At 42.5% G+C, this 27656-nt stretch overlaps 2 protein-coding genes across 16 annotated transcripts in view; both read right to left on the reverse strand.

Moving 5' to 3' along the window:
- Dnaaf11 (dynein axonemal assembly factor 11) overlaps positions 1-5167 on the reverse strand; it is a 78625-nt gene extending 73458 nt beyond the window's left edge. For both annotated transcript variants that reach the window (XM_090339422.1, XM_090339421.1), the window contains exon 1: positions 5059-5167. In XM_090339422.1, the coding sequence (XP_090195548.1) occupies positions 5059-5068 (10 nt within the window). In that variant the 5' untranslated portion in view covers positions 5069-5167. The remainder of the gene's footprint in view (positions 1-5058) is intronic.
- Positions 5168-10173: 5006 nt separating this feature from the next.
- Positions 10174-27656, reverse strand: part of Tmem71 (transmembrane protein 71) — a 46487-nt gene continuing 29004 nt past the window's right edge. For 10 of the 14 annotated variants that reach the window (XM_090339432.1, XM_090339433.1, XM_090339430.1 and 7 more), the window contains 3 exons: positions 26643-26704; positions 26472-26532; positions 23094-23288 (listed from right to left, as the gene is read on the reverse strand). In XM_090339432.1, the coding sequence (XP_090195558.1) occupies positions 23129-23288; positions 26472-26532; positions 26643-26704 (283 nt within the window). In that variant the 3' untranslated portion in view covers positions 23094-23128. Of the gene's footprint in view, positions 10247-10384; positions 10483-23093; positions 24605-26471; positions 26533-26642; positions 26705-27656 lie in introns of those variants that run through there. The other 4 variants (XR_016536711.1, XR_016536710.1, XM_090339434.1 and 1 more) reach the window with 4 other exon arrangements.

Below are 27656 nucleotides of genomic sequence, written 5' to 3' on the forward strand. Positions count from 1 at the left end.
CTTAAACCTTGTCCCCCACCTGTGACTGTATTTTGGGGGAAAAGCTTGTCAAGATTCCTCGGGCTTCCTGAATGTGCAGTGTGTTTAGTTCTTCCTAGCGACCTTGCTGACCTCATCTATATGCTACATTCTTAAGAAATGGAGTTTGTCTTGTCTTAATATAAAAACACTTGTGTGGTCAGAGGTAGAGGAGTTTGCAATGAGTTCCTAAGACAGACAAAGACAATAAGAGTGAAATACCACACGTGAAGAATGTTCTGTTGTTTCAACTTTAGGCTCAGCTGACAGGCAGAGATGGCTGCAGAGCTGATTCAGGGAAGGGGCTGCAAGGAGCTTGAAAGTCCAGCCCTGTTAGCCCTGGCTTGTAAAGAGCCCTACTGCATGCTTCCCCCACCTTCAAATATCACTGCTCTACTCAAGGATGAGAAAAAAACCATAAGAACACTTCCTATAAACCAACCCTGAAAGCTTTTTCGTTTTTGTTTGTCCCCTTTTGTGGTCCTGATAATCAAACCCAGAGCCCCTATCACTAGACAAGAGCTAAATACTGAGCTGCCCTCCAGACCTCCAAGTTTGGTTCTAATAACTTAATATCCGCTGGCAGTGAGTGATGACAATAAATTTGATATGTCTGCTGAATAAACCAAAATATATCATCTTTATCTGTCATTTATTTCTATTTTTCTTAGCATATACATGAATCAAGGGGGTTGAGATGGGGCGTTTCAAATGATCTCTGAACTCTCTTAATGGGATATGGTCATTACTACTACAAATTAGACCCTCAAAACCTAATGATGGACATGTGTTTGAAACCACACAAACTTTTAGCAGGGAAGGGGCTTGTTAGAAGACTTGCTGACCTTGATCCTGGAGCCAATGCGGTCAGGGGTATAGGCTGATCCAGAAATTATATGTTCACCTCTAGACCATGGAGAAAACAATGGGCTAACTGTGAAATGGGGTCCAAGTGTGAATGGAAGTTCTGCACTTCTCCTGGCTTATCCTCAAAAGACACAGTCTGCCACAGGACTGCCACACAGTCCAAGGAGCAGCTGTTTACAGGGACACGGATTACCTGGCTGTGTATATGACGTGAGGGGATATAAGGAAGGGAAGAGAAGGGAAGGGAAGGGAAGGGGAGGGGTGGGGAGGGGAGAGGAGGGGACAGGAGGGGAGGGAAGGGGACAGGAGTGGAGGAGAGGTGAGGGAAGGGAAGGGAAGGGAAGGGAAGGGAAGGGAAGGGAAGGGAAGGGAAGGGAAGGGAAGGGAAGGGAAGGGAAGGGAAGGGAAGGGAAGGGAAGGGAAGGGCGGGCCAGAGCCCCAGCTCTTCCCAAGCCACATGCTCTGATATAGAATTCCAAAGAGTTTGAGAAACATTTTCTGTGCAGCTTTTTGGATTTTGAAGAAGGAATACATGTCTTGGAGGAAGAGGTGCTCTAGTAGTTTAATTTCTTACCTACATTTTTGCCTTAAATTCCAATCGAAGCTTAGTTTGGCATCCCTAGTAACAGGGACCTCCCTAACTTGAACCCCTAAAAGGGATACCATCCACATTTGAATTGGCTGTGTTCTGGAGGATTCTGGTAGCATCTTAAGCAACCTTTGACCTCTAGCCTCTGGCCTTGTATGGTCATATGGGTGCACAGGGTACCTGTACAAGTCAACTGGCTGTAGGCATTAAACTATCAGAAGTTCCTTTTAGTCTGCCATCAAAGAAGACTTTTCTACTTTATCCAAACCTAAAGGCTTATAGGAGTGGCAAATTTCCTACCGCTAGCAAATACCCTTCTATATTCCCAGCTATGTGTTTCAAAATTCATGAAATTTATCACTGTGCTGTAGTGTGTGTAGGCTCATCACTTGCATGTAATTATGGTCTTCCCTTTCTGAGTCATGTAGATATTAGGAAGACATTATGTTGATCCATATTCACTAACCATGAGAATTTAGATGGCTAAAAAATTATTAAAGGAGTGCAATGAAGAAAGCTTCCTGAGCATGGATAACTAACACACACACACACACACACACACACACACACACACACACACACACACACACACGAGGAGGGGCTTGACAGCAAACCATCACACAAAAGACATAGCTCAATGTCAATAATTATACACAATTAAGAGACATTTTTTTAAACATGGAGAATCACAAAGGAAGATAGAATTGGGATGGTATGAAATTACTCATGGTTCTTTTCTGATCTCTACTCTAATAAGACACTGCTGAATGGCATGCTGTTTTGTAATATCCAGGAAACGACTGGTATATAATACTACTTCATCAGTGCACAACCCAGAGTCCCCAAGAAGTGCACAGAGAGCTAGATGGGGGTTGGAGATGACATTGACCACACTCTTAACTCTGAAAACATTTCGCAGTTTCACATACAGTGTCCTCGAAAGCAAACTTTCTCTAACACCAAGATCACTATCTACCTTTAGAAAACCCTACTCCAAACACTGCAGCACTGCCCACTGCCTTTGTGTGAGGTGATTCTCTGACTTAGAACAAACATTAACATGGCACTATCATAAGACTATTTCAAATCAATATGCAATGCCTGTTAGAGACAGGCATGAGACAGTGGTTCTGTTTTCTTATTTTAGAAAATTTCTAATAAAGGAAATGGAGCTACCAGTGGATTCGGAGAAATGTCTTACCTAGCAGAAGTCAAAACAAATATCTGCATGCCTGCAGGAATGAGGAATAGTAACAATCTTGGATAAATACTTATGGACTCAAGGATTCCATGGTTGAGCTGATTGTGCATCCCAGGTTTCTTTTCAATTCCTGAACATTTATTAATAAAATCACAGTAAGAACAAAGAGTCTGACCTGACCATTCCCAGTGTATTGAAGGTTGTCCTACTACATTTACTTCTACAAAGTCCACTCAGCTACATTTTGGAATATTCCAACACCAGCAATATAGTGTTCATTCCTTTTAGACATTTGCATGTCTTGTAAGCAGCTGATCTTTCTCAGTGGGTTAGGAGAAAATCAAACAACACACGTCTATAGCAGATTTTTTCAGGATCTTCAAACATACCGAAGGACACTGAAGATTTAAGGGAAATGAGGGACTACAATAGATGAAGTTTACTTTCTGTAGCATGTAACATTTTCCCTGTTGTTTTCAACAGAAACTTCAAAAACAAAAGAGGAATAGATTTTCCTTGCCTTAGTGATTTGGGGTCAAGATGCGCATCCAGCCCTACACTGTGCCTTCATCCATGGATATCTTTAAAAACAGTGGATGGGTGCTGAGCTCACACTACTGAAAAGCGCCAAGTACTCTGAGCCAATGACAGAGCATTAGGAAAGTGAAATTCCCTGTGAAAGAGCAAGTCGTTAGTGCAACTGAGTCAGAGAAGGGAGGTCAGAAGGCCATTCACACAGTAGCCTGAACTTGAAAGGAGAGTAGATATTCACCCAACAACTGAGGGAAGTCATTCCAGCTACCTTGATGACACCATGGGCTGCCATAGCTGGGCTCTGGAACTGACACTTGTAATACTAAGACTCAAGCGCTGAGGATGAGAGTTCAAGGCAAGCCTGGGGCAGGAGACTTTTATTTCCAATTAACCACCAGAAAACCAGAAGTGGAGTAGTGGCTCCCAGTGGTAGAGCTCTAGCCTTGAGCAAAAGAGCACTGGACAGCGCCCAGACCTGAGTTCAAGCCCTATGACCAACAAAGCACAACACAAAACAAAAAAATGAAGGAGGAACGTTGCTAGAGGAAAGGAGCTCTACCATCATCCGCTGGAACTGCTTAGGCCAAGAGACCCCTCCATCAAGAGACCGCTCAATCAAGAGACCCCTCAACCAAGAGACCCCTCAACCAAGAGACCGCTCAACCAAGAGACCCCTCAATCAATCAAGAGACCCCTCAATCAATCAAGAGACCCCTCAATCAAGAGACCGCTCAACCAAGAGACCCCTCAATCAAGAGACCGCTCAACCAAGAGACCCCTCAACCAAGAGACCCCTCCATCAAGAGACCCCTCAATCAAGAGACCCCTCAATCAAGAGACCCCTCAACCAAGAGACCCCTCAACCAAGAGACCCCTCAATCAAGAGACCTCTCAATCAAGAGACCCCTCAATCAATCAAGAGACCCCTCAACCAAGAGACCCCTCAACCAAGAGACCCCTCCATCAAGAGACCCCTCAATCAAGAGACCCCTCAATCAAGAGACCCCTCAATCAAGGCAATGTCCTCCTCCCGAAAGGCCCGGACCAGTGACTGGTCGACATGGAGCTTCACCCCAACATGGGCAGGCCAGAAGGTCCGCTGCAAGTTTAGCACTCTGGGGTTGGTTAGCTGAGGCCTTGGTCACCACCACACTTTCCTCTCTGCCCACTCTTGCTTTCTTCCCTCTGCACCCTAGACCATTCCCGATAAACCTGCACACCGGTGGTTATGAAAGTCCACACCCTGGGGCCTGGATGTCCTCGGCTCTCCTCTCCACCACCTCGCCAGGGTGGACATTTTGCTAAAGGATACATCACACACACACACACACACACACACACACACACACACACACACACAGAATACACACACAGGGGATACGCACACACCACACACAGAGAATACACACACACACACATGATACACACACATGATACACACACAGAGGATACACACACAATACACACAGAGAATACACACACACCGGACAAACCACACACACACCACACAGAGAATACACACACAGACACACACACACACACCAGACACACCACACACTCACCACACAGAGAATACACACACACACACATGATACACACACACAGAGGATACACACACACACACACACACACACACACATAGAGAATATACACACACACACACCGCACAAACCACACACACACCACACAGAGAATACACACACACACACACCAGACACACACATCCCTCTGCCAGGCAATGGCCACGGGGACCAGATGACCAGCTGCCATCATTGGCTGAAAGCCAGGGTCCCAGGGAACCCCAAACCAGACCCCAGGGGACAGTGTGGGACGGGGTGGGGTCGCTTACTCCGGCCCATGGCGCCTCCCTCGGGGTCGCGGATCCCCTGAAGACGGAGGGGGCCCCAGGCTCGCTTTGCCGTTCACTGCGCCTCTGCGTCCCAAGCCGGGAACCATGGCAACCGGGACGCTACGGCGGCCGCGCGGGGCTGGTGGCGGGGAGGAGAAAGCGGGCTGGCCGAGGCCGGGAGAAGGCTACCCAGCCGGCCCGGCCCGCGCCCTCCCCACCGCCCTCCCCACCGCGCCTTGCCCACCGCCCTCTGCCCACCGCCCTCTGCCCACCGCGCCCTGCCCACCGCCCTCTGCCCACCGCGCCCTGCCCACCGCCCTCCCCACCGCGCCCTGCCCACCGCCCTCCGGGGTGGCTCCAAACTCCTCCCCCGCGGAAGCGAATCCGCCCCCTCGGCCTGGCCTGGCTTCCCTTCCCCTTCCCCACCCCTCCTCCTTCCCCCCTTCATCCCGCCCCCTCTCCTCCCCCCCTTTCTCCTCTGTTTCTTCTCCCCCCCTTCCAGTGTATTTAAGGTGTCCAGAGCCAGGTTACTGAAGTCCACTCCCATTTCAATTCCCCGGTGGCGCTCACTTGAGCTATCTTAACTTCAGTTTCCAAATCTGTAAGATGAGCCACGTGTTAACCTCATGAGATAATATGAGCGACAGGAAGAGACTTAAGAGAACCGCATATATAAAGCTTATTTGTCCCCGTTATAGTTAATGTCCTTAAATCACTACCCAACACCCATCCACTTTCCGACTAGCAAAATGTCCCAAATCACCATCCATGATCCCCTCCCGCTTTCCCTGCCCACTGCTGCATTGAGTGTGGGACTGTAGGCCTGCCTACTTCCCTACTTCCCGAATGGCTTCCCTAGGAGATCAGTGAGTGCCTTCACCCTTCAAGGTTCAAACTAGATCCGGAATAGACGATGCATCCTTAGAGTTTGCGTGGTATTGTTAATATGGCGAATAAGGTAAAAAACAGTGATCACTCGGTATGTCCCATTTCCCAAGAAAAGTGCAATACGTGAAAGATGAACCCCTTCCTCCCATTCCACGACAGCAATGTAATGGGGTCACTGTGTCCTGTCTTCATAGTTCCATCATGAAGAGCCATGGAAGGCTGTGCCCACTACGAGGAAATGTATTCATTCTGTTGTCCAGTCTCACTGTTCTGGGGGAGCCAAGGGCATGAAAGGGAAGAGGGAGGCTGGAGAGTCACATGGAGCCCTTTCAGGAGTGCCAGGGAAGGCTGGCAGTTAGGCAAGGAGAGGACTGCAGGGAGGGCTTTTGAACCAGAAGCCTAACAGAGTGCATGGAGAATGGACCCTTAAGGACCAGGTCAAAAGATCTGAACTAGATAGATGAAATTCCAAACACGACTACATCTCTACATGGGGAGAAATACTTCGGAATTCCAAGAAATGTAAAATGCTCACAATGTAAATTTAGATTCTTCTGCTAATTCTACTAGGGAAAAAAAAAAAGAGCCTGGTTTTTATTTCCCTGTTTTGCTTGTTTGCAGGTCCTGGGGATTTGAATTCTGGGCCTGGCTCTGTTCCAAGGTAGTCAAGGCTAACACTCTAGCACTCCAGCTGCAGTGCCATTCCTGGACTTTTCTGCTTTTTTCTGAGCAGTTTATTGGAGATAAGAATCTCACTGACTTTCCTGTGTGGGCTGGCTTCCAAATAAAATCCTCAGATCTCAGACTCCTTTGTAGCTATTACAGGCACGAACCAGGGGCACCTGGCTATTTCCCTATTTTTTAAAGATCAAAAATTACTAAGTTAGATTACATTGGATAGGTGATTCAAATCTACAGTTTTTGTTACTGTGCAGCATTTGACAGATAACTACCTCTAAGATAACTACCTCTTCCCTTTATCAGAAAATAACAATATATGCAATCATCGGTGGTTGTGCCTTTGAAAGGTCTAATTGCTTATAGAGATGAAGTGTTAATAACAGCAAGAGGGCTTAGCAAGTATGCCTGTGTCAAAGTTGTGTGTTTTAATAGTAGGGAGTTTATCGAGGCTGAAGGGATTTAGTTTCTGGCCAGAACCTGGGAACAGACAGTATGTCAGGTAAAGAAGAAAGTTAATTCTATAAAGCAAGGATGAAATCAGCCTCACTATATTCAAGTCTCTGGTTCCGTCCAAGATTCTAGAATGTTTAAAGAGCAATTCCTTCACAGGTGTCTTGTATATTTGCTGAGATTCTTGTGAGAACTCAGCTTTCCTTTCTTGTTAACCATCACCCCCAAGCCAGGAACTGCACATATCTCTTGTCTCCAGCTGAGGTGGCAGAATACATGGTCCTGACCATCTTTAATATCCAGTATTGAAGAATAACCCCCCCCTTAATGATCTTTGATGTGGCTGCTGTAAATCAGCTTGCTTGGGAGCAAAACCGCCACCTGTGTGTGGCTTTTGCCTCATCAGAAGTCTGTGCTGCGCTTAGTTTTGAGACATTAGCTCAGGGCAAGGCAGTCGCTGGCAGGCTAATAAAGGCTGTCACCTTTCACATTGCCTCTGCCTCTCGACTTTGAGGTTATTTCATTCTGTTTTCACCCTCAGTCCCACTCACTCTTGAACTCTCAACCTGATCCTGAAACTCTAATTCTCTCTCAGCTAGTGTCTTTGCTTCCCTGGAGCCTCTAGCCTATCACTGTGGTTTGGGAGCAGGGCTGATTGGTCCTACATAATTTGGAGAAATACCAGAAATACCTAGGGGCACTGATGCGTAGATTCAGCCAAAATGAAGACTACAATTAACCACATGGGCATCCATGTTTCTTCACTGGGACTCAATAAGAACTCAGTCAAGCTCCCAGTTTTACCGGTATCGTCACAATGTCAATTTCTTCCTTCTTTTGGCTTTCTCTTCCTTCCTACTTTCTTCTCCCTTCCCTTGTCTTCCTTTCTCTAATCTTCTTTGCATTTACTAGTCTCTGGGAGGAGTAACTGACGCCATACACACACAAAAAAACTATAGGAGAGCTCTTGATATTGTGGGTTAAATATTAATTTTTTGAAATAAAATAAGCTTCTCCACAGGTTATGACCCCCCCCCTCAAAATTATTCTCACAACATCTGCATTTCACAACATGTAAACTGAGAGCTGTCTGAGCTATAATGTCAGACTTCTTTCACTGGGGCTTGCTCATGGAGAGCTGACTGGCTGGCTACCTCCGTGGTTAGTCATCTTCTCCAGATTGGCTGAAACTATGCAAACCAGTGTCCAGCACCCTCCCCTAGTTACTCTTTTGGTGTGACTAATCAGCTCTGTGCCCAATCAGAGTGTCAGACTAATCCCTGTGACCCAAGGTCTCCAGGAAAGCAAAGAAACTGGCTGAGGAAAAACTTCAGACCTTCTCTGAGGCCAACTTTCTTTCTCCATGCCTATTCAGATTCCCATAATCGATACAAGCACACCAATATTCTTCCAGTCCTTTGGATCTGGTTGCTAGAGTCATTTGCATTGTTAGCAACAAAGAACCCAAAAGAATACCATATGATGCTGAAAGACACCTTGCCCACTGGAGAAGGCAGAAGCAGGGCCAGAGGCTCCAGAAAATGGCATGCCCAGTCCTTCACCTGCCAGCAAAGTCTCTATACTTGGTCCCACAGAACAAAGACATTACCCATCTGAGCAGGGTGGTATCTCAGCTTTCCCCTTTGTTACTTTATTTGCTTCTAGGTTCAGAGGTTTTATTATTTTCTGGTACCTCCTGGGAAACAAGTGGTAACAGTCTCTGAAAGCCTAAAAAAATCATGAGAAAGAACTAAAAAAAATATAAAGTGCTCACTAATTTAATTTCTCTGAGAAATGACTGGATAGATCTTTATCCAGGTTTGGTGTTCGAACACCTGGGGCCAGCTCATAGAAAATCTGCTGTCCTCAAGATTTGCTCAGCTAAGTGCAAATAGGGATTGGAGTAAATGCAATATACAAAAATTAAACCTGTCTTTCTAAAAACGTTAATCCTTTCTAATATAATCTACCAGGATAAACTTGCAGTAAAGCCCCTGGGGAAATTTCAAGTAACTGCCAATTTCGCTAATGATAATAAGTTTATTTTAATTGCTAATATATTCCTAATTACTCATAGTTCTCCGATGTTTACTTCACTGTCAGTCATCTTCCTTGATTTATGTTCTTTGTGAAAAGACTTTGTCAGATCAATCAACCCTTTTCAAGTTTGGTGGCAGCTGCTAAATGCATCTCACCTTCCCCATCACAAAACTCTGCTGGGCACCGTTTGCCCTAAAGTAGAGACAGCCTTGTCTGCACAGGCTTTCAGAATTCAGTCATCAATGCTAGTGTAGAAGAAATAGTGTTTTCAAGGTTTTTGGTTACATAAGTAAGGAGTGAACTCTGCTTCTGTGTTTCTGTGTTTCTTTTAACTGACTCAGCATTTGCATTTAAAAAACCATAATGATATTTTCACATGTTTAAGAGACAGAATATGATGATTCAATTTATATAAACAACATATAATGTAATTTTCCGACTCCTCTCTTTTTCACCTATCTAAATGTGTGTGTGTGTGTGTGTGTGTGTGTGTGTGTGTGTGTGTGTGTGTGTGTGAGAGAGAGAGAGAGAGAGAGAGAGAGAGAGAGAGAGAGAGAGAAAGACACAGAGAGAGAGACAGAGAGACAAAGACAGAGAGACAGAGAGACAGAGACAGAGACAGAAACAGATAGACAGGCAGGCAGGCAGGCAGGTAGACAGACAAACAGACAAAGAGAGAAAAAGAATAGGTGTCCAAGCAATCATATTTCATTCAATAGTATTATGTCTGTAATATAAAGATTCCTAATGTGGGTGGACACGAGAGTCCCACTAATTCAGTAGCTGGTGTTTTCTTTCAGTAACCAATGTGGATCTTGAGGCTGGAAGTAGACACTAAGACAAAAAAAAAGTTGCAACAGTTCTGTAACTTTTATATCCTCATCAGGATTTACAAACAATGAAATAATAAGTACTTCATAGGAAATTGGAAGATTATGGTGTAATTAATAAAAGTGGAGTAGAGGGTGGATTTGGGTAGTCATATTAGGTCATTGAAAATGATCGAGGAAAAGTTACCATTTGTGGTAAGTTTTTATTATAACCACAATAAAGAGACCGTGAGTAGGAGAAGGAGTGAAGAGGTTCAGGAAAATCTGACCCCAGGAAAGAGGAAGCAAACCACAGCCGGCTGGAAGAATAGAAAAGGGAGGGTGGGTGGGGAGGAGCAGAGGAGATGTGAAGTGTGGTCAGTAGGCAGATAATTGGGTTTGAAAAGAAACAAGGGCTCAATAGCTACGTGCATAAGATCATATAAAATGATATTTACCAAAATGAACTCCAAGGAACGGGAACAAGAGGGTGCTTTTCCTCTTCCTTTAATATTGTTTTGTTTTTCTGTACCTTTTGGCTTGTTGGCAAGCTCATCTGTTTGGGGGAAGTAAAGGGGGACATAGAAATGGTGAGACAAAGGCTGAACAAGAGCAGCGGTGATACCAGGCACTAGGCTGGAAATGAACTGTACGACTTGTGCGGTAGGAGAGGAAAAACTAAGAGAAAGAGAGGGAAGGAATGACACTGTTCAAAAAGAAATGTACTCATTACCAGGCTTATGCAACTGTAATCCCTCTGTAAAGCACCTTTACAATAACAATACAAAAGAAAAAGCAAAAACAGTAACAGGGTAGGATCCTTAATAGGATCGAAAGTTGTATGTGTTTTGGAGGTGATTTGCTGTGATTAAAGAACTGCTTTGGTAGCTGCAAGGAAAAATGATATGGTGGCTCAAGGTGAGGGAGGACTGTTAGTAATGGAGAAACAAAGGAGGGGGTAGCAAGGTCAGCAGTCAGCTGGACATGGGAAAGGATGCTAGTGACAGAAGTGAATGTGTTCAAGAAAGTTGGAGAAGAGACCCTGGGGCCTCCTAGTGAGGGAAAAGAGGGACCTAATGTGCTTGTGATTTTCTTGTGGGCTGTAGAGACAGGCCTGATCTGATGACTGAAGGTAAATCAAGGGGGAGGCATAAATTAGAGTGAGTATAGATTTATGAGTTTGTGAGGTCTGCTTCCATCTTTGAAACAGCTCTTGCATTGCTCTTGCTGGGTGGTGTTCTGGTCATACTTGATTTATTTGTATTCAGTCTTGGTTTCCTGAGCTGGGAACTTCATGAGAATAGAAACTGTGTTTTCTTTTTTTAAATGTATTTTATTGTCAGGGTGATGTATAAAGGGGTTGCGGTTACATTCATTAGGTACATTGCTTCTTGAACATTGATACCCCTTCCTATGTTTCTCTCCCACTGCCCCTCCCCCCACCACCTCCCAATCATCTTCCTCAGGAAATAGAACAGTACTCATCAAAGACAGTTGATTGCGCTGGATGGGAGCCAGTAGCTCATGTTTGAAGTCCTACCTATTCAGGAAGCTGAGATTGGAAAGACCATGGTTCAAAGCCAACCTTAGCCGAAAAGTCTAGAAGACTAGGAGACTACATCTCAAAATAATCAACAAAAAGCAGAGCTAGAGCCATGGTCCCAGTGGTAGAACACCAACTAAACAAGCCAAGTGAGTGCAAAGTATTGACTTCAGACCCCCTCTCCTCCTAAAAAGAAAAGAAAAAGAACGTTCGCTTATACAATACTTAGAAAAATTTTAGTCTGAAATTTACTGGCACAAAGCAGAAGGCCAAACAAGGAAAGTTTACTAAAAGTCCTGAAGAATAACGTGCTGGACAATCCAGTGAGATTTTATATACATATAAGTGTTTCTGCCTAGTACTTCCTTACATCGGTGACCAAATATCAGAATATAAATGATGGCTAAGATCCCTCTGGTTGGCAAGCAGAGTTCTAAGTCCTTTGGGACAGGACAAAGCAATGTGGACAAAATGGCTGTCCCATAGGACTTGCATGTAAGGTATTACTATCACCCTTTCCAAACCAGGAAACCTTTTCTTCATTGTATGTTGATAGTGATTATGCTTCCCAGAAAGAATGTTGCCCCACTTTAGTCTGGACAAGCAGCTCTTACAGGTCCTGTCACAGGTAGGTGGAACCATTCCTTCACTACTTCCTTCCATGTACTATAGGATCTCAGTGCGCTGCTTTCATCTGTACCCACATACTGAAGTTGGCAATGTCATCTCCGGTTTATAGGTGAAGGAGGGATAAATTAAGGAACTTACTCAAAAGGAAAGTCCAGGGAAGGACTAACTCTGATCCTAAAGTGAAAACTTCCAGTCTCTAAATCATGTTTGTGGTTGATTTCTTATTTGTTCTTAAAAATGAGAATGCTGGGCAAGGAGTCTGGCCTAGTGGTAGAGTGCCTGCCTAGCATGCACGAAGACCCAGGTTCGATTCCTCGGTACCATATACATAGAAAAAGGCTGGAAGTGGTGCTATGGCTCAAGTGGCAGAGTGCTAGCCTTGAGAAAAGCTCAAGGACAATGCTCAGGCCCTGAGCTCAAGCCCAGGACTGGCAAAAAAAAAAATGAGAATGCTATAAAGAGGCAGTAATACAATTAGAGTTGGGGTCTCAGTCTGGATCTTTAGAAATATCCAAGGTATTGCTCTCTCTGTTTCTTGACTTCTAAGCATTTTAGAGAGAAGTATGGTCAGTCCAACATGTCAAATGAGAAAGCCATATAAGGAAAAAGTTGATAATGTCATTCCATTAATGCAATGCTATGCTCTAACTAAATACAGTTAGCACTTTCTTGTGAATATCTCTAATCCCTGTGTAACCCTTGTACTTATCCTTATGAAGTGTTTTATGATTATTCCTATATAATATTTGTTTTTTATATAACATGAAGACATTATCATAGACAATACCTCCCCCCAACATTTGTTCTTTTAGGATTTGGATATATCATGGTTTTCCTCCATGACAAGTAGTGATTTAACTCATAATTTTAGAAACTGCCTAGTATGAAATTTTAATATATATATTTGCCAGTCTTGGGGCTTGAACTCAGGACCTGAGTACTGTACTTGAGCCTCTTTGTGCAGCAATGTCACTTCTGGCTTTTTCAGAGTAGTTTGTTGGAGAGAAGAGTCTCCTGGACTCTCATGCCTGGGCTGGCTTTGAACCGTGATGCTCAGATCTCAGCCTCCTGAGTAGCCAGGATTACAGGCATGAGCCACCAGCATCCAGCTTAACAATGAAGTTTATAAGTAAGCTATAGACTTTTCAGAAAAATAGCAGATTTAAGTGTGGAGATCCTGCATTCTCATACTCTCTGGTCTGCTATTAATATCTTACATTAGTATGATATATTTGTACCTACAGACAATCCATATCGATACATTATCTCAAAGTAAAGTCCATATTTTATTTAGGTTTCCTTAGGTCTGACCCAGCATTTCTGTTCTATTGCAAGATTGCATCCAGGATACCAGATGACATTTAGCCCTGTCTCCTTGGACTTTGTTTTGCTATGTTTCTCAGGCTTTCCAAGTTTTGATGACAGGTTGCTTTGAAGAGCATCCGTCAACTGGGGCTTTGTACTGTCTCAGGATTAATACATTTTAGCAAGGAAGAGCACAGCGATCAGGTGCTGTTTCCTGTCACATGAAGGGTATATTTCAATCATACATTGTGTCATTATTGCTGTTAGCCTTCATCACCTGACTGAGGCAGTATTTGCTGTAATTGTGCCCTACAAAGTCTCTTTTCTTACCCATCCCATTCTTTTCCATTCTGTCCTCTTTGGATGAAAGAGTCTGTGTCCAATGCATACATAAGGAGTGAGGAATTTATGCCTAGATTATTTAGACTTCTGCATATCTTCACTACGGTGTTCTTTTATTTTGTTTCTATTTTTCTTTAAACAAATTAAAAACAATTTTATTGTAAAGATGTTGTACAGCGGGATTACAGTTACCTAAGTCAGATAATGAGTATTTCTTTTTGAATAGTGTCACTCCCTCCCTCATTTTCTTCCAGTTTTTTCCCTTCCTAACTCCCCTAATCCCCAAGTTGTATAGTTCATTTCCAACATAATGTGTAGTGAGTATCGGTGCTGAATTAGTGGTTTTTTAAACACATTTTTCTTAAGTACTGGGGTTTGAACACAGGGCCTCAAATATTTTAGGTAAGTGCACTACTACTTGGGCTATACCCCACAGTTTTTATGTTTATTTGTTTATTATAGGTAATGGGGCTTGAACTCAGGGCCTGTGCCTTGTCTTCGAGCTCTTTGTGCTCAAAACTAGTGCTGACCAACCAAACCACAGTGCCACTTCTGGCTTTTAATGAGTAGTTTATTGCTGAGTCTCACAGACTTTCCTATCGCAGCTGGCTTCAAACCACAATTCTCAGAGCTCAGCGTCTTGAGCAGCTACAATTACAGATGCAAGCCACTGAAGCCCATTTGTATATTTATTTCTGAGGTAGGGTTTTAATTATCTTTGCCCTAGCGACTTTGGTTCATTCCACTTAAACTCAAGGTCCTTCAATTTCTTCCTTCCAAGTAGCTTCAGATTACAGGTGCAAACCACAACAGTCCCTAAACCACAACAGTCCCTAATTTATGGAATTATGATGTAACTCAAGGTCATGTTATATATTTCATACCAGAATGAAATCAGTACTAAAATCAACCATTCTTGAAGTAGACCTGGTTCCTTGTGCTGGTGAACAATATTGGAGGTCAGAATAAGTTAGCTCTGTTTGAGGAGGGGCTCTATGGCTGGAAGATGGTAACAGAGATGGTACCTCTAGATAAAACTACGGGCTAGAACAATCTAATCGAATAACCCCCTGCACTCCAGAGCAAGGATTTCAAGAATTATTTTTAGAAGAATGAGAAACCAACGTATAGTTTAAGCAGAAGAGTGATGTATTGTGACGTCCTTTAAAGGGATTGTTCCAGCAACTGTGTGAAAAATAAATTGTAGAGAACTGGGCAAGCAGAGAGGCCTATTGGAGACCATTGATGTCATCTGAAATAACAGTGGAGAGGAAGATAGTGCGAAGTGAGTGACTGTTGTATAAAATTGGTGGTGGGGATGGACGCCGACAGGGCTCGCTGACCATTTAAATGAGGACTGAGAGAGAGAGAACTCAGTGAAGACTCTCCAAGACCTAGGAATGAATTCATTATTATTTTAATCAAGAGTCTGTGCTGGGACTATTTATTACTAACCATCCCCTGGACCTTCCCCATTTTCTTTCTCTTCTCTGAACTTTCTTTTAGTCATCAATAAAAGAAGAGGTTGAATGAGATCATTTCATTCTGTGTGTTACTCTGATGAGCTTTTGGGCTGGTGAGCTGGCAGAACTGAGTGCAGCCAGTCCAAGCTTTTAAATGATTCACACCAACAATAGATTTTGATCCAGGAGTGAGAGAACCGCAGTTGAGGCAAACACCCAGACCATGTATCATCCAAGCATTGACGTTATCTTAATACCAGGTAGCCAGAACACAGCTGCAGGCTGTGGAAGACTCTGGAATCCTGACCTCACTTCAATGACCTGGGCAAATCTCTCTTCATCTTGGTCATTTCCCCATCCCAGCAACTAGAAAAGAAATTTAACACCATTACCCAGCTGTAACCATGAAAGAGGTACAAAGTATTAAAGTGGTAAAGGGCTGGTTGTTGACCACTGAGAAATGGTACGCTGGGTGCAGTCTGGTGCCCTGAACTCTATAATCAAAGGCCTCAGGAGAGGAGAGAGGGACAAAGAGAAGCAAGGGGAGTACTTATCCTTCCTACTTATAAATCAGTGACTCAGTGAGTATGGGAGATAAAAAATACATGTGTATAAAAGTTACACTTATTTATTTATTTGTTTTTGAATTGTTTATTGCCAGAGTATTATATAGAGGGGTTACAGCTATATTCACCAGGTAGTAGGTACATTATTTCACATTGTTACCCCTTTTGTCTCCATTTCCCTCCCCCCAGCCCCTCCCTATTATCTTCTTTCCCCCCTTCCCTTTCCTATTTCAAATAAACAAATGAATGTATATAGAATATACCAGGTAAAAAAAAGTCAGATACAGTAATAATAGGAGATTACCAAAGGGCAAAAAAAGAGAAGAGAAATAAAATAGTATATTAAGAACAACAATCACACAAGATAAAGCTCTTGTTTCTATATCCTAGAGATCCTTTCATTTAGTCTCATCCCATATGACCTTATATACCTAGGTTTTGAGCTATTGTAATCCTTTGCTAGGAGAAGCCTAAATGTGTACTAATTATTATAAATGAGGGAAAGTTATGTTCCTTTGGATCTGGAAACCAGAAATCAACCCACAGACCTATGGCCCACCATAAGTCTTTGATAAAGGAGCCAAAAAAAATTGAATGGAAGAAAGACAGACTCTTCAACAAGGGGTGCTGGCAGAATTGGTTAAGCACATGCAGAAAAATAAAGTTGGATCCTTCTATGTCATCCTGCACCAGGATTAAGTCCAAATGGATCAAAGACCTTGAGGTAAAAGCAGATACCCTGAAAACTTTATGAGAATGAATAGGAGATAAACTAGGTCTCCTTGGTACAGGTCAAAATTTTCTTAGTGCAACAAATTAAAGAAAGTTTGGACAAATGGGACTACATTAAACTGCAGAGCTTCTGTACAGCAAAGGACATAAGCTAACCAGTTAAATAGAAAGCCCACAGAGTGGAAGAAGATCTTCACTAGCCATACAACAAAGACCTCATATCCAAAATATATCTATAGCTAAACAAATTGAATCTCTCCAAAACAAATCTTCAAAGAAACAACCATCCCATTAAAAGATGGGCTAATGAGAGACTTCTCTGAAAAGGAAATAAGAATGGCCTGTAGACATGAGATAGGCAGGGAAATGCATCCTAGACTTTGGAGACAGACCTGAGATCCTGGCATTGGATCATTGAATGATTGACAATGGTCTTAGATAAGCGTTTAACCTAAGAGTCTCAGGTGTCCAGTGAGGATAATAATCCATATAAACACCAAGCTCTCTATCCATCAACAAGAAAAGTCAGGGTGATTCTGAGGGCAAAACTAGAACAAGTGCACATCAACCCCTTTCACAATTTTTCACCATCATAAGAGGTCTTATCTTCTTATACTCCCCAATTTGCAGAAAGAGGTTAGGTAATTGGCCTAGAGCAATATCCCTTTTAAAGAGACATTGACCTGGCTTCTCCCAGCTATCATTCTGCCTCTTTTTACACAGCATCTTCTCAAAGACATGTCTCTTCTAGTCTTTATATGCTGACTGAGCCAGAAAGGGCCTACAAGCGTCGGAAAGACTCCCTTCCCACCTACACTATGGAATAGCCACGGAGAGGCATTCTAACGGAGAATGAAATTGGTATATACAGGACATGTAGGAAAATTGGGAATGGCCAACACTTCTATCACACCTCGGGCCACCTGAGGTTCTATTTCTGTCCCTTGCCAAATCTCCAGTGGGTCCTACACAGCCATCTGCTCAGTAAACAATTATATACAGAGTGCTTTCTATAAATCAGGCACTGAAGACTTGAGCTAGAGAAGAGTAAACAGGGCAGAAGGAGATTAAGAGCTGAAACAGAAACCACACACCACAAATGAATTGAGATGAGGTCCTAGGGCGAAGTCAGGGATGGGAGAACAGGCCTAGTGTGAGTGATAAGGAGGACTCATGAGGAGGTGGCAGCCACAAGACGAGAAGGAGCTGGCCCTGGGAAGGTCAGGGAGAAGGGAATTTCTGCCTGTGTTGTTCACAGGTGCAAAGGCCCTGGAGCTGGAGTTGAGCTGTATGCATCATAGGAACAGAAAGGAGAGCTAGTGGTGACTGCAGTATACAGTCACAGTATACAAGGGGGTTGAGGAATTGGGTGGGATGTTTATAACAATGAGGGAAGAGAGACTGGTAAATTTAGAGAGGTAAGTGCCTGCTGCATAGATGGGGTGGGAGGAAGTTTTTTCATTGCATACAGTCACATTCCAAAACAATTCATGGTAGCCAAATAATAGAAACAAAGCCAAATGTCCATTGTGGATGAGACAATAAACAAAATGTGGTATATCCAAGAAAGGGAATATTATTCAACTAGTAAAACAAACACATGCTAAAATGTGGATGAACCTCAAACACACTGTGTAAATGGAAAAAAAACAGTCCTAAAGAGTGACATATGATTCATGTTGCATGAACTGTCTGGTACAGATAAATTCGTGGAAACAGCAGGGAAGAGTGTTGGGGACGACTGCTCCATGAACAGGCTTTTCCTTGCAGGTGATCTAAGTGTTCTGGAACTTGATACAGATGCTGTGACTGTCCTAAACCACTAAATTGTACACTTTTAAATGTTAGGTTTCATGTTGCATACATTTCAACTCAAAGACATTTAAAGCAAAATATACATTAGATCCATTTTTTCTTTTGTGTAGCAGATAAAATAAATGTTTTCTAAATGTTTTAAGTTACAAAAGAAGATTCCACTGGAAAGACACTGAAATTCTTGAGAGACTCAATGGCACTCTTTCCCTGCCATGGTGGATTTGAGGACTCCAGCAGCTGGAGAGGGCAGAGCTCACATCCATGGCCTTTCTCCAATCATCTTGTCTCTAGAAATAAGAGAATCTGATTGGCCAGGTTTGTCTCTGGACCTCATGGCCGAGAGTTTTCCTTTATAATCAGGTTGCAGATTTTCTTTCATAAGTGGAAGCTAGAATCAGCTAATGAACTTATAAGTAAATACATTATGTGGTATGCAAGTGTATACAAGTGTATTAGCTGAAATACGGCAGATTCAAGGGAGAACACCAAAAAGCATAATTCATGAGAAAGGCAAAGTCGAAGTTCAACAAAATTAACACCAAGAAGAGGATAACTGAAGGGAGAGAAGTGAAACACGGATCTCACACAAAGGCTGAGAATTGAAAGAACGCAGGGAATCAAGTAGATCTCGGGAGAGTAGACACCGCATATACTGAGAACCTGGATTGCAGTGTCCTGCTTCCCTCCTGATAAAACAGCTGGAGCCCACCTCCATCTTGCCCCATGTTGAAGGTGCATCTGGGATGACACTGGTGCAAGGTGACAGATGGTGCAATAGCCTTGCGAACATTCCAGCAGGGAGCTAGGTATGTCATCTGGTAGAGTCCTCTGTTTCCAGTAGTGCAGTGACCCCGTGACTGACCCCAGATCTCTGTCCCTAGGCTCTGCAGTGGGAACGATTTCCTATCTCCTCAGCTTTACAATGCATCAAGAGCTTGGCCTTGACTATTCTTGAGTTGAGAGATGACAGGTAATCTTTCTACTGTTTCTCCCTTGATTTTTCTTTTTTATTTGACTTCTAAAATAAAGAAGACCACACGTTCTAAGCCTGCAATCTCGGATTTGTCTCTATGACAATGTATTGACACTGTCCCTCCATTTTGCGGCTAGCATTTCAGAGAGGGCCTCAGACCCAGACAAAAAAAACTTGCTTGGGATGTAGATGAGGAAATGGTCAAAGAAGCTGAGTGCCAAGTCAAAACTCACAAAATTAGAAAGGTTGGGACAGCCACAAATCTGTGGCTATGGCTATGGCTGCCCAAGTCTACATCATACTTTTGACTTTATGCCACTCGACTTTGTGTTAAATATTGGAAGAAGTATTTCTTCAACTCACTTCAGATGCTCTGATCAGACCTCATCCCAGATTAGTTTTTTCCTTCAACTAATTAAGAAATACATATTGTCCTAAAATCCAAAATATCTCTATTACTACTGTTACTATTATTGCAACAATAAAATAAAAACAATAATAATAGCAGAGCAGACTTCCTTTTGGAAGAAGTTGTAATACATCTAGCATGGTATTAATTGCTAAGCACTTCGCCTGCATGGACCTGCTTTATTATCATAAAAGTGCTATGCAGTGCACATAGAATCCATTTAAGCATTTGTAGATTAGGGCTTAGGAAGATAGTATTTCTTATCTAAAAGACACAGCTGTAAGTAGCTGGATTACCGAGCAGACCCTGGCCTAATCTGAACGCCAACACATAAAGTGTCATGCTGTACTCTTACTAGCATTCAAAAGCTATAACTCAACAGGAGAAGAAACTAGGAAAATGAAGGCAGTAGAAAGATCTGGGATGTGATATTTGATTTTTTACTCCTGAAGGGGGAAAAAAGGAGAAAGAAAAAAAAAAGACCAGTTGGCACTGAGCTTCATTCTCGGCCCACAGATGCTGTCAGCCTGAATTTGGGCTTCACTTACACAAATGTAGCTTGCTGTGTGGACTGGATTCAGCTAGAGGAGTGGGTACCTCTGTCTAGATAATACAAATACAAATACAAATGCAAAAAGACTTTTGCATCGAAAATCCAAGTCCTTATAGAGAAGTCTTTTTTTCCCCTCAGACACTCTATTTTCTTTGTTTTTACTTCCTTTAAAGCTACAAAAGGAGGAGAAAAAAATTCTCCAAAGTAGTTGTTGGGTTGTAGCTTCCACCTGCTAGTCTGTCTTCCCTCTCCCCACCCCGCCCTCCTTCCCATACCATGGTTCCCTGTCTGGCCCTCTAGCAGGTGTAACTGGCAGCTGTAGCAGATTTCGCCCAGCATGGGCCAGATGGAAAGGGTGCAGCCAGCACAGTGGGATAGATTTTGAAAAAAAAAAGTAAACGCTTAGACCCTCAGTAAGGCCTGCTAAGGAAATATGGCATTGAGACAAAGTGTGCCAAGTTAGCAGGTGTCTGTGTCTTCTGTTTTATGTGAATACTAGTGGGAATCCTTTTAGGGGGAGTTGGCTTCCCTTGCAGCACCATCATATTGGTCTGCCTCTGAGTTGTTTTGTAGTAATTCTACTAGATAGCTCTTATAAAAGCTTTGCAGCGGGTGTGAGGGAGTGATGGCCGAGAAACCTCAGAGTCCTAAGGCAGATGCAGCCTAGCTCCACCTTCTCGGAGCTGTGTGATCCAGGACAAACCATCCTTCTCTGAAGTTTACACTCCTTACTTTTTGAAAATGAAGAATGGAAGGATGGAAGTTAAAAGAGTTCAGATACATCAAAGAGACCCAGAAAGATCAAGCAAACAAAATCAGGAAGTGCTATAAAATAATATTCAGGGTGTACTTGTTTTGAAAAACTACAAAGCAAGGTACAGAAGAAATTACCACAAAACCCAAGATAGGTAGACAGGGCATGGTGATATATACCTACAACTCTACTACTTGGGAGGTGGAGATGTGAGGATCATTGTTTAAGCCTAGCTGAAGCAAATAGTTCAGTAAACAACAACAACTAAACTGTGCTAATGGAACATGATTTCAATCCCAGCTATACAGAAGATGGAGGTAGAAAGAGCCATCCAAGGCCCACAAGAGCAAAAAGTATATTATCCATATGTGTATGTGAGATATATATATGGCTAAGCCAGGGGCCATAGTTCACATCAGTATTCCTAGCTACTCAGGAGACTAAGATCTGAGGATGGAGGTTAGAACCAGCCTGGGATAAAATGTCCATGAGACCCTTATCTCCTATTTAATCACCAGAAAACCAGAAGGGGTGCTGTGGCTCAAGGGGTAGGGCAGTAGTCTTGAGCTGAAGAGCTCAGGTACAACTCCCAGGCCAAGGGGTAGGGCAGTAGCCTTGAGCTGAAGAGCTCAGGGACAATGCCCAGGCCCAGAGTTCAAGTCCCACGACCAACCAAAAAAAAATTTACATATATATACATACATATAAAGGGCTAAACTTGCCTAGCAAATGAGAGGTCCTGAATTCAAACCTCAGTACCATCCATACGCAGGACAGTGTTCAAAATAAAGTATTGATAGGGTGTAGCTGGAAGACTGCAATATTTGGTCTCTTTCATATTTCTCAGAAAGGAATTTGCCTTATAATGATAGTACTGTTTTGCTTCATTTTCCAAACTTCTGGTATTTTTTTTGCCAGTCCTGGGCTTGACTCAGGGCTTGAGCACTGTCCCTGGATTTTCTCAAGGCTAGGGCTCTACCACTTGAGCCACAGCACCACTTCTAGCTCTTTGCTATGTCTGTGGTACTGAGGAATCGAACCCAGGTCTTTGTGTATGCTAGGCAAGCACTCTACCACTAGGCCAAACTCCTGGCCCCCCAAACTTCTGGTATTTTAATGAACAGGTTTTTTAATTGTTCTTCCTGTTTCACAGAGTGAAGGAGCCTCCCCCAACATGACAGCTCACAAGTAGAGTTCACTGTCTTCCTTGTTAACTCCAGGGACCACGCTGGATCTTGGGGCATGTCTTGGATGATAAATATTTACAGAATCAAACACATACCTAAAGTCCTACTTTGTATGAACTTTAACAAAGTTACAAATCCCCAAGGAATGCACTCAGGGGTCCTTGAGAATTTGCTGTTTACTAAAGATGCTCTGCTAGAGCAGAGGATGGGAGAAGAGGAGGTGAGAAAGACAAAGAAGAAAAGAGAAGAGAGGAGGAAAAGAAAGGAGAAGGGAAGGGAAGGAGAGTAAGGAAGAGACAGAGGTGGTAAATGGGGCAATGAGGAGAAGAAAAAAATCTATTCAGAAGAATAGACTTTCTAGAAAATGATTCTTTCCTGCCATTTTCCATCAACCATCACCTATTGTATGAGTCTATTTCCCATTACGGTAATGAAATTCCTGAGACTTAGTGCTTAATGAAGGAAAGAAATGTATTCCAGAATTTGCAGGGGGGGAGGGTCAAGGATGTGATACCAGCTTGGCTGGTGTACTTGGCTCTGGTGAGGCCCTTATGCTGATTTCATCATTGTGCTGGGAGTGGTGTGAAAGGGAGGGAGTGTATGGCCCAATAGGAAGCCAGAGAGACCGACCTGAACATCTTCCCAGAGCACAATACTAAGTCCTTCTGAGGCCTGGCTCCCATGACATGAGGACATTCTGGCAGTCCCCTGCTCTTCAAGGTCCCAGCAGCCCTTGACCTATTTAAGCGCCTCAAACAAGATCCCGTGAAAGGATTGGTCATATGTTAGCCACCGAACCTTCTGCCACCATCTACCATCAAGTCACTTTGGGGAGGGAACAGTAAATATTACCAACATTCGATTTTATGTACAAATTTCTTTTATTTACCTTTAGGCTGGTATTGATTACATAAACTTATTTGTGTTGGATTAAAGTAGGTCAGTCACATAGAGGTGCATGAAAATAGATCTAGGAATCTGCAGTGTGGCAAGCATCTCGTAGGATCCTCTAATGAAAGCTAATACTTGAGAAGTCAGAGAGAAGCATTCATTCCCCATGCCGTCTTCTGTTCCATTCCCCAGGCCTTTCCTTTACAAATATCAAAGTTTGCGAAAGAAAGCCCAATTAATATTATTTTTCATGAGCACATTACCATGATGGGTAAAAATGAGAATTTTTTAAAAATCCATACTCAAATTAGAATTTTTTTCTGAACTAATTGCTCGTTTTCTCCCAATAAGGCAGTTGATTGCAAGTAGACTGCAAGTTGGGTAGTTTCCAGATACTCAGATGGAAGACACTCATCAGCGATAATCTTCAATGGTTTTCAAAGTTTGGCTAATCTAGGTTGGAAAAGGAGTAAAAGTGATGCATAATTCATCCATAGTCACAGGAAATGCAGTAGTGTGCCATCCATGTGTGTATATGAATGAACACACATACATACATACTAGCTTAAAGATCACAACTCTACCTTGGTTTTCTCCCTGAAAGTTCTTAGTGCTTTCTTTGAAAGATCAAGGGGGATTTAAACCCTTCAATCATCATAAAACTTGTTAATTATTGTAGTAGCCTATGAGGTGTTAGGGAGGAGGGGATTCCTGAATTTCATTTCCTAAAGTTTATTCTCTCACTCACCACATGTATGAGTATGTCTTTCTTCATTAAGAATTGAGAGCCCACTTTGTTGCTAGGTGGTTGTGAAAGGTCAGCTTGTGTCCTGTGATGCTAACTGGCAACGCTGGATACCTGTTACTGTCTTCATTTGCAAAGGACACTCGGGTCAATAATGAAAAAGATGAGTAATCCTCATAGCTGCAGACTTTAAATTGAGGGAGGAAAGAAGTCAAAAAGGAATGGCACTGTGATGTAAAGAGGGGTAGGAACTAAGAAGAGCTCAGTGATAAAGCATAGGCCCTCGACGTATGTATCCTCACACAGTGTGGGCCAGACATGGAAGGCTGCTGCATTAATGTTTGTTGTGATGATTGCCCTCTACCTCATAGGAGTCTCACCACTGATTGTTGGAGAAGACCCATCAGTCCTTCTCGACTTCTTGATGGTAATACATTTGGCTTCTGGATAAAAGCTACTATATAAGAGGAAGAAAGCCACAAAATCTTTAATATACAGGCACAGGGCTCTTAGCTATAGTGGTGATACTTCAAGAAGTGACACAGCAAGTATTTTCAGGTTGATGAATGTTTATGGAGCACCTACTATTTTGACAGCATTGGGGTAGACACAAAAGTGAAACCAACAACCCTTGTTTTTACAAGTCTTAAAGGCGAGAATGTATGGTAGATAGCCAGGTGAGCCGAAAAAGGTAAAAGAGAAGAAAAAGAAGAACAAGTTAAATGATGTGTGTAAGTAATCAAAGCAGAGATCTCCTCCCGTAAGTGAGGCTGTAGATGAGAAATATTTGTGTCAGATACAAATACTGATTCTGGTGTTCATAACTTTTAGTAGAAAACAAATCACTCAAAGTAGTAGCTGGTACAGTGAAAGCAACAGGTGCCAGAGTTAGATTTTCCTCTTTCAGGAAATCTTTCCTATCTGCCCTATCGTTTCTGTCTCCTGGTTCCACTGATCTCCAAGCTAGCTCCATATTTATGCTAACCATAGTGAAGTACAAATGTGCCTTGTCCTTTGCGCATGGGTTATTTTCACTGGACTCTGAAATCTTGAATTTGGCCACATAACTTGGCTTTGGGACTCTGACTCCTGTGGGAGAGATAGGGGATGATCTGTTGAGATGTACTAGAAGCCCCATTCAAGAGAGAACATGGTCAAGTTCTCAGTACAGATTTGGTAGGCTAAATGATACCATTTGAAAAATCAAGGAATCGGGGGCTTAGAAGTAATCCTTTCAAACTGATCATATTTAATATTTAAATGAAAATTTGAAGAGATGGCTACAAGTAAAGATGTCTTCCAAACTATGGATTCAAGGAACTAGCATGGAGACTATACAAGCACCTCTGCTGACCTTAGGGTGGACAGTTCCCGTTTACACTTAAAGAACTCTGTCTGCTCCTCAGAGCTTCCCTACAAACTAATAACTTGTTTTTCTAACTAATTCTACATGCTAATCTACAGACTCAGAAAAAGGAGATTTTTGTAATTCTTATAGTTTGACCATAAGAGTGTTTTCACTCCTGAAAGTTGCATTTTAAAATAGCTCTTTGGGTACAAATATTTTCACTAAGCATTTCTCCTAGTCCATTGTTAGTTAGTGATCATTTTAACACATAAAGCTGCATATCCTATATAACATCAGATAAGGTCTACTTCTGTTTCCATGGAGGTATAGAAAGAAACCTACAAGTAGAGGGATGAAAGTGGGTATCTTTAAAGACAGTTTTAAACGAATACAATTGACTTTAAGGACTGATGAATGAACAAGGATTTGGGGCTACCCTGTCCCCAAGCCCAATTTTCTAACTATCCACTTAAATATATTTTGGCTATGGACTGACTCCAGACACGGGAATGGCCTAGAAATTATTGGCAGTGTCTCTCAAAGTGTCACTAAATCAATATTGCCTAGGGTTGTAAACACAATAAATCTTCACTCAACCCCATTGTGATTTCAAAGTCAACACAGAGATTTCAAAAACAGGGAAGCAGACTGTCAAGAGCAAAGGCCAATAAAGTAATTTGAATTGCAGACTTTGATCCCCACACCAGAGATGCTGGCTCTGCAGCTGTGGCATACTGAAGGTCACTGACACCTTCCATTGTAATGGATGATGCTGAGAAGAAGGCCTAAAATTCTGTAAGCATCTCCCCGCCCCCAGGCTCCAGGAACCCTATGAACTCAGAGCATCAGGGCACAAGGGGATGTAGAGTGAGGGATGGAGGGTCATTAGGAAAATAAGAGAAGGAAGGGAAAATCACAGCTCTTAACTGAGAACACTTTTTGTGGGCTGTTTGCCAGCCGTTGGGCAACAACAAGATAAAGGTCTCTCAATAGGCGGTATGTGTAAAGTGTCATGCTTTGAATCTACAGAGATACTTGTAAAGCTGCTGAAAAGGATGTTTGTTTTCATGTGTTTTGTAAGTGCTGTTACCTTACTTCTTTTGAGAAGTCAAAGGACACGTGAGTACACTAGTAGATCTTAGCAGTAGCGGAAAGCATTCCTCAGGATGAAGGAGTGAGACCTTTCCTGTACACTGTCAGCACCATCTAAGTCTCAGAAGAACCTGGCACCTTGATATTCTATGATAGGACTGGTGGCTAGACAAAGATGGCACCACACTAGCACTTACCGAGCATAAGTGGTGGCCTTGAAGTAGCTGCCAAAGCTGAAGAGCAGTGATGGCATAATACCTTGAGAAGAAAAGGGACACATTTGAAAACAAAACTAAACAAAACACCAAATGGCTCAAAGTCAAATAAACCCCAGGAATCAGTGTAGAAATTTGGGGAAAGTTACTTACAAGCTGTAGTTATCATGGATGCGCATGTGAAGACATTGGCTAATACTCCACCTAGAAACCATCTGAAATGACAGGGTTGTTTAAATTTAGTGTACAAACTCCTCATCTCCAACCTGTGCCATGTTTTTTTTAGACTTCCTGTAGTGATGGGGTACTGGAAAAATGATAGACATAAAAGGGGGAAAAGACAGAAATAGACTCATATGGAAATAGGAAAGGGATGTTTGATAGAAATACAAAAGTAAGTCAGTGCAGAGGGCAGTCCTTTCAGCAAATAAAACAGTTGGATATTCAGAGGCAAAAGGACAAATTTTCAGACAGAAGAGCATGCGTCAAGTGGTAGAGTGCCAGACTTGAGGGGAAAAAGCTAAGGGACAGTGCTCAGCCCTGAGTTCAAGCTCTAGGACTGGCATACACATACATGCTCTACAAGAGAATAAAGAATTTAAAAAGACAGTGGTGGAAAAATCTGTAATTCCACAAGGAGCAACATTCAATGTGAAATTTTTCCTGTTTTGACGGATTATCAATTTAGATTTTATGCTTATTTTACTTATGGTTAGAAACAATCTTATGGTTGTATGCAGGCTTCATGCAATCAACAAAATATCCTCTTATTGATGTTGACTTCATTCACTTTAAGTAGAACTGGCCAGATCTTGCCACTATAAAGACACCTGTTCTACTTTCTTTTCTCTGTCTTTGAGAACATGTTTCTAGACACAACTCACACTCAAGAGATAAGGGATTCCTAGCTCTCCCTCATTACTGGGGACAGTATATGAACAAATTAACCCGAGGAAAACATTTCATTAATGATCCTGTGACATGAAAGACAGGGCTCCCTGATCAACTTGAAAATTTGGAAACATTTTCAAGATCACTGTGTGATTTCCCTAAGCTTTAGTTTTATAAAGGCATATAATGATCATCCAACTTGGAAGAATATATGATGCAGAATTTTGCAAATCTATTTTTTAACATCGGACCTCCCATCTTGTGTTTGTCTGGTCC

This window comes from Megascapheus bottae, chromosome 9, assembly GCF_031878675.1.
Source record: "Megascapheus bottae isolate mThoBot1 chromosome 9, mThoBot2.hap1, whole genome shotgun sequence".
Lineage (NCBI taxonomy): Eukaryota > Metazoa > Chordata > Mammalia > Rodentia > Geomyidae > Megascapheus > Megascapheus bottae.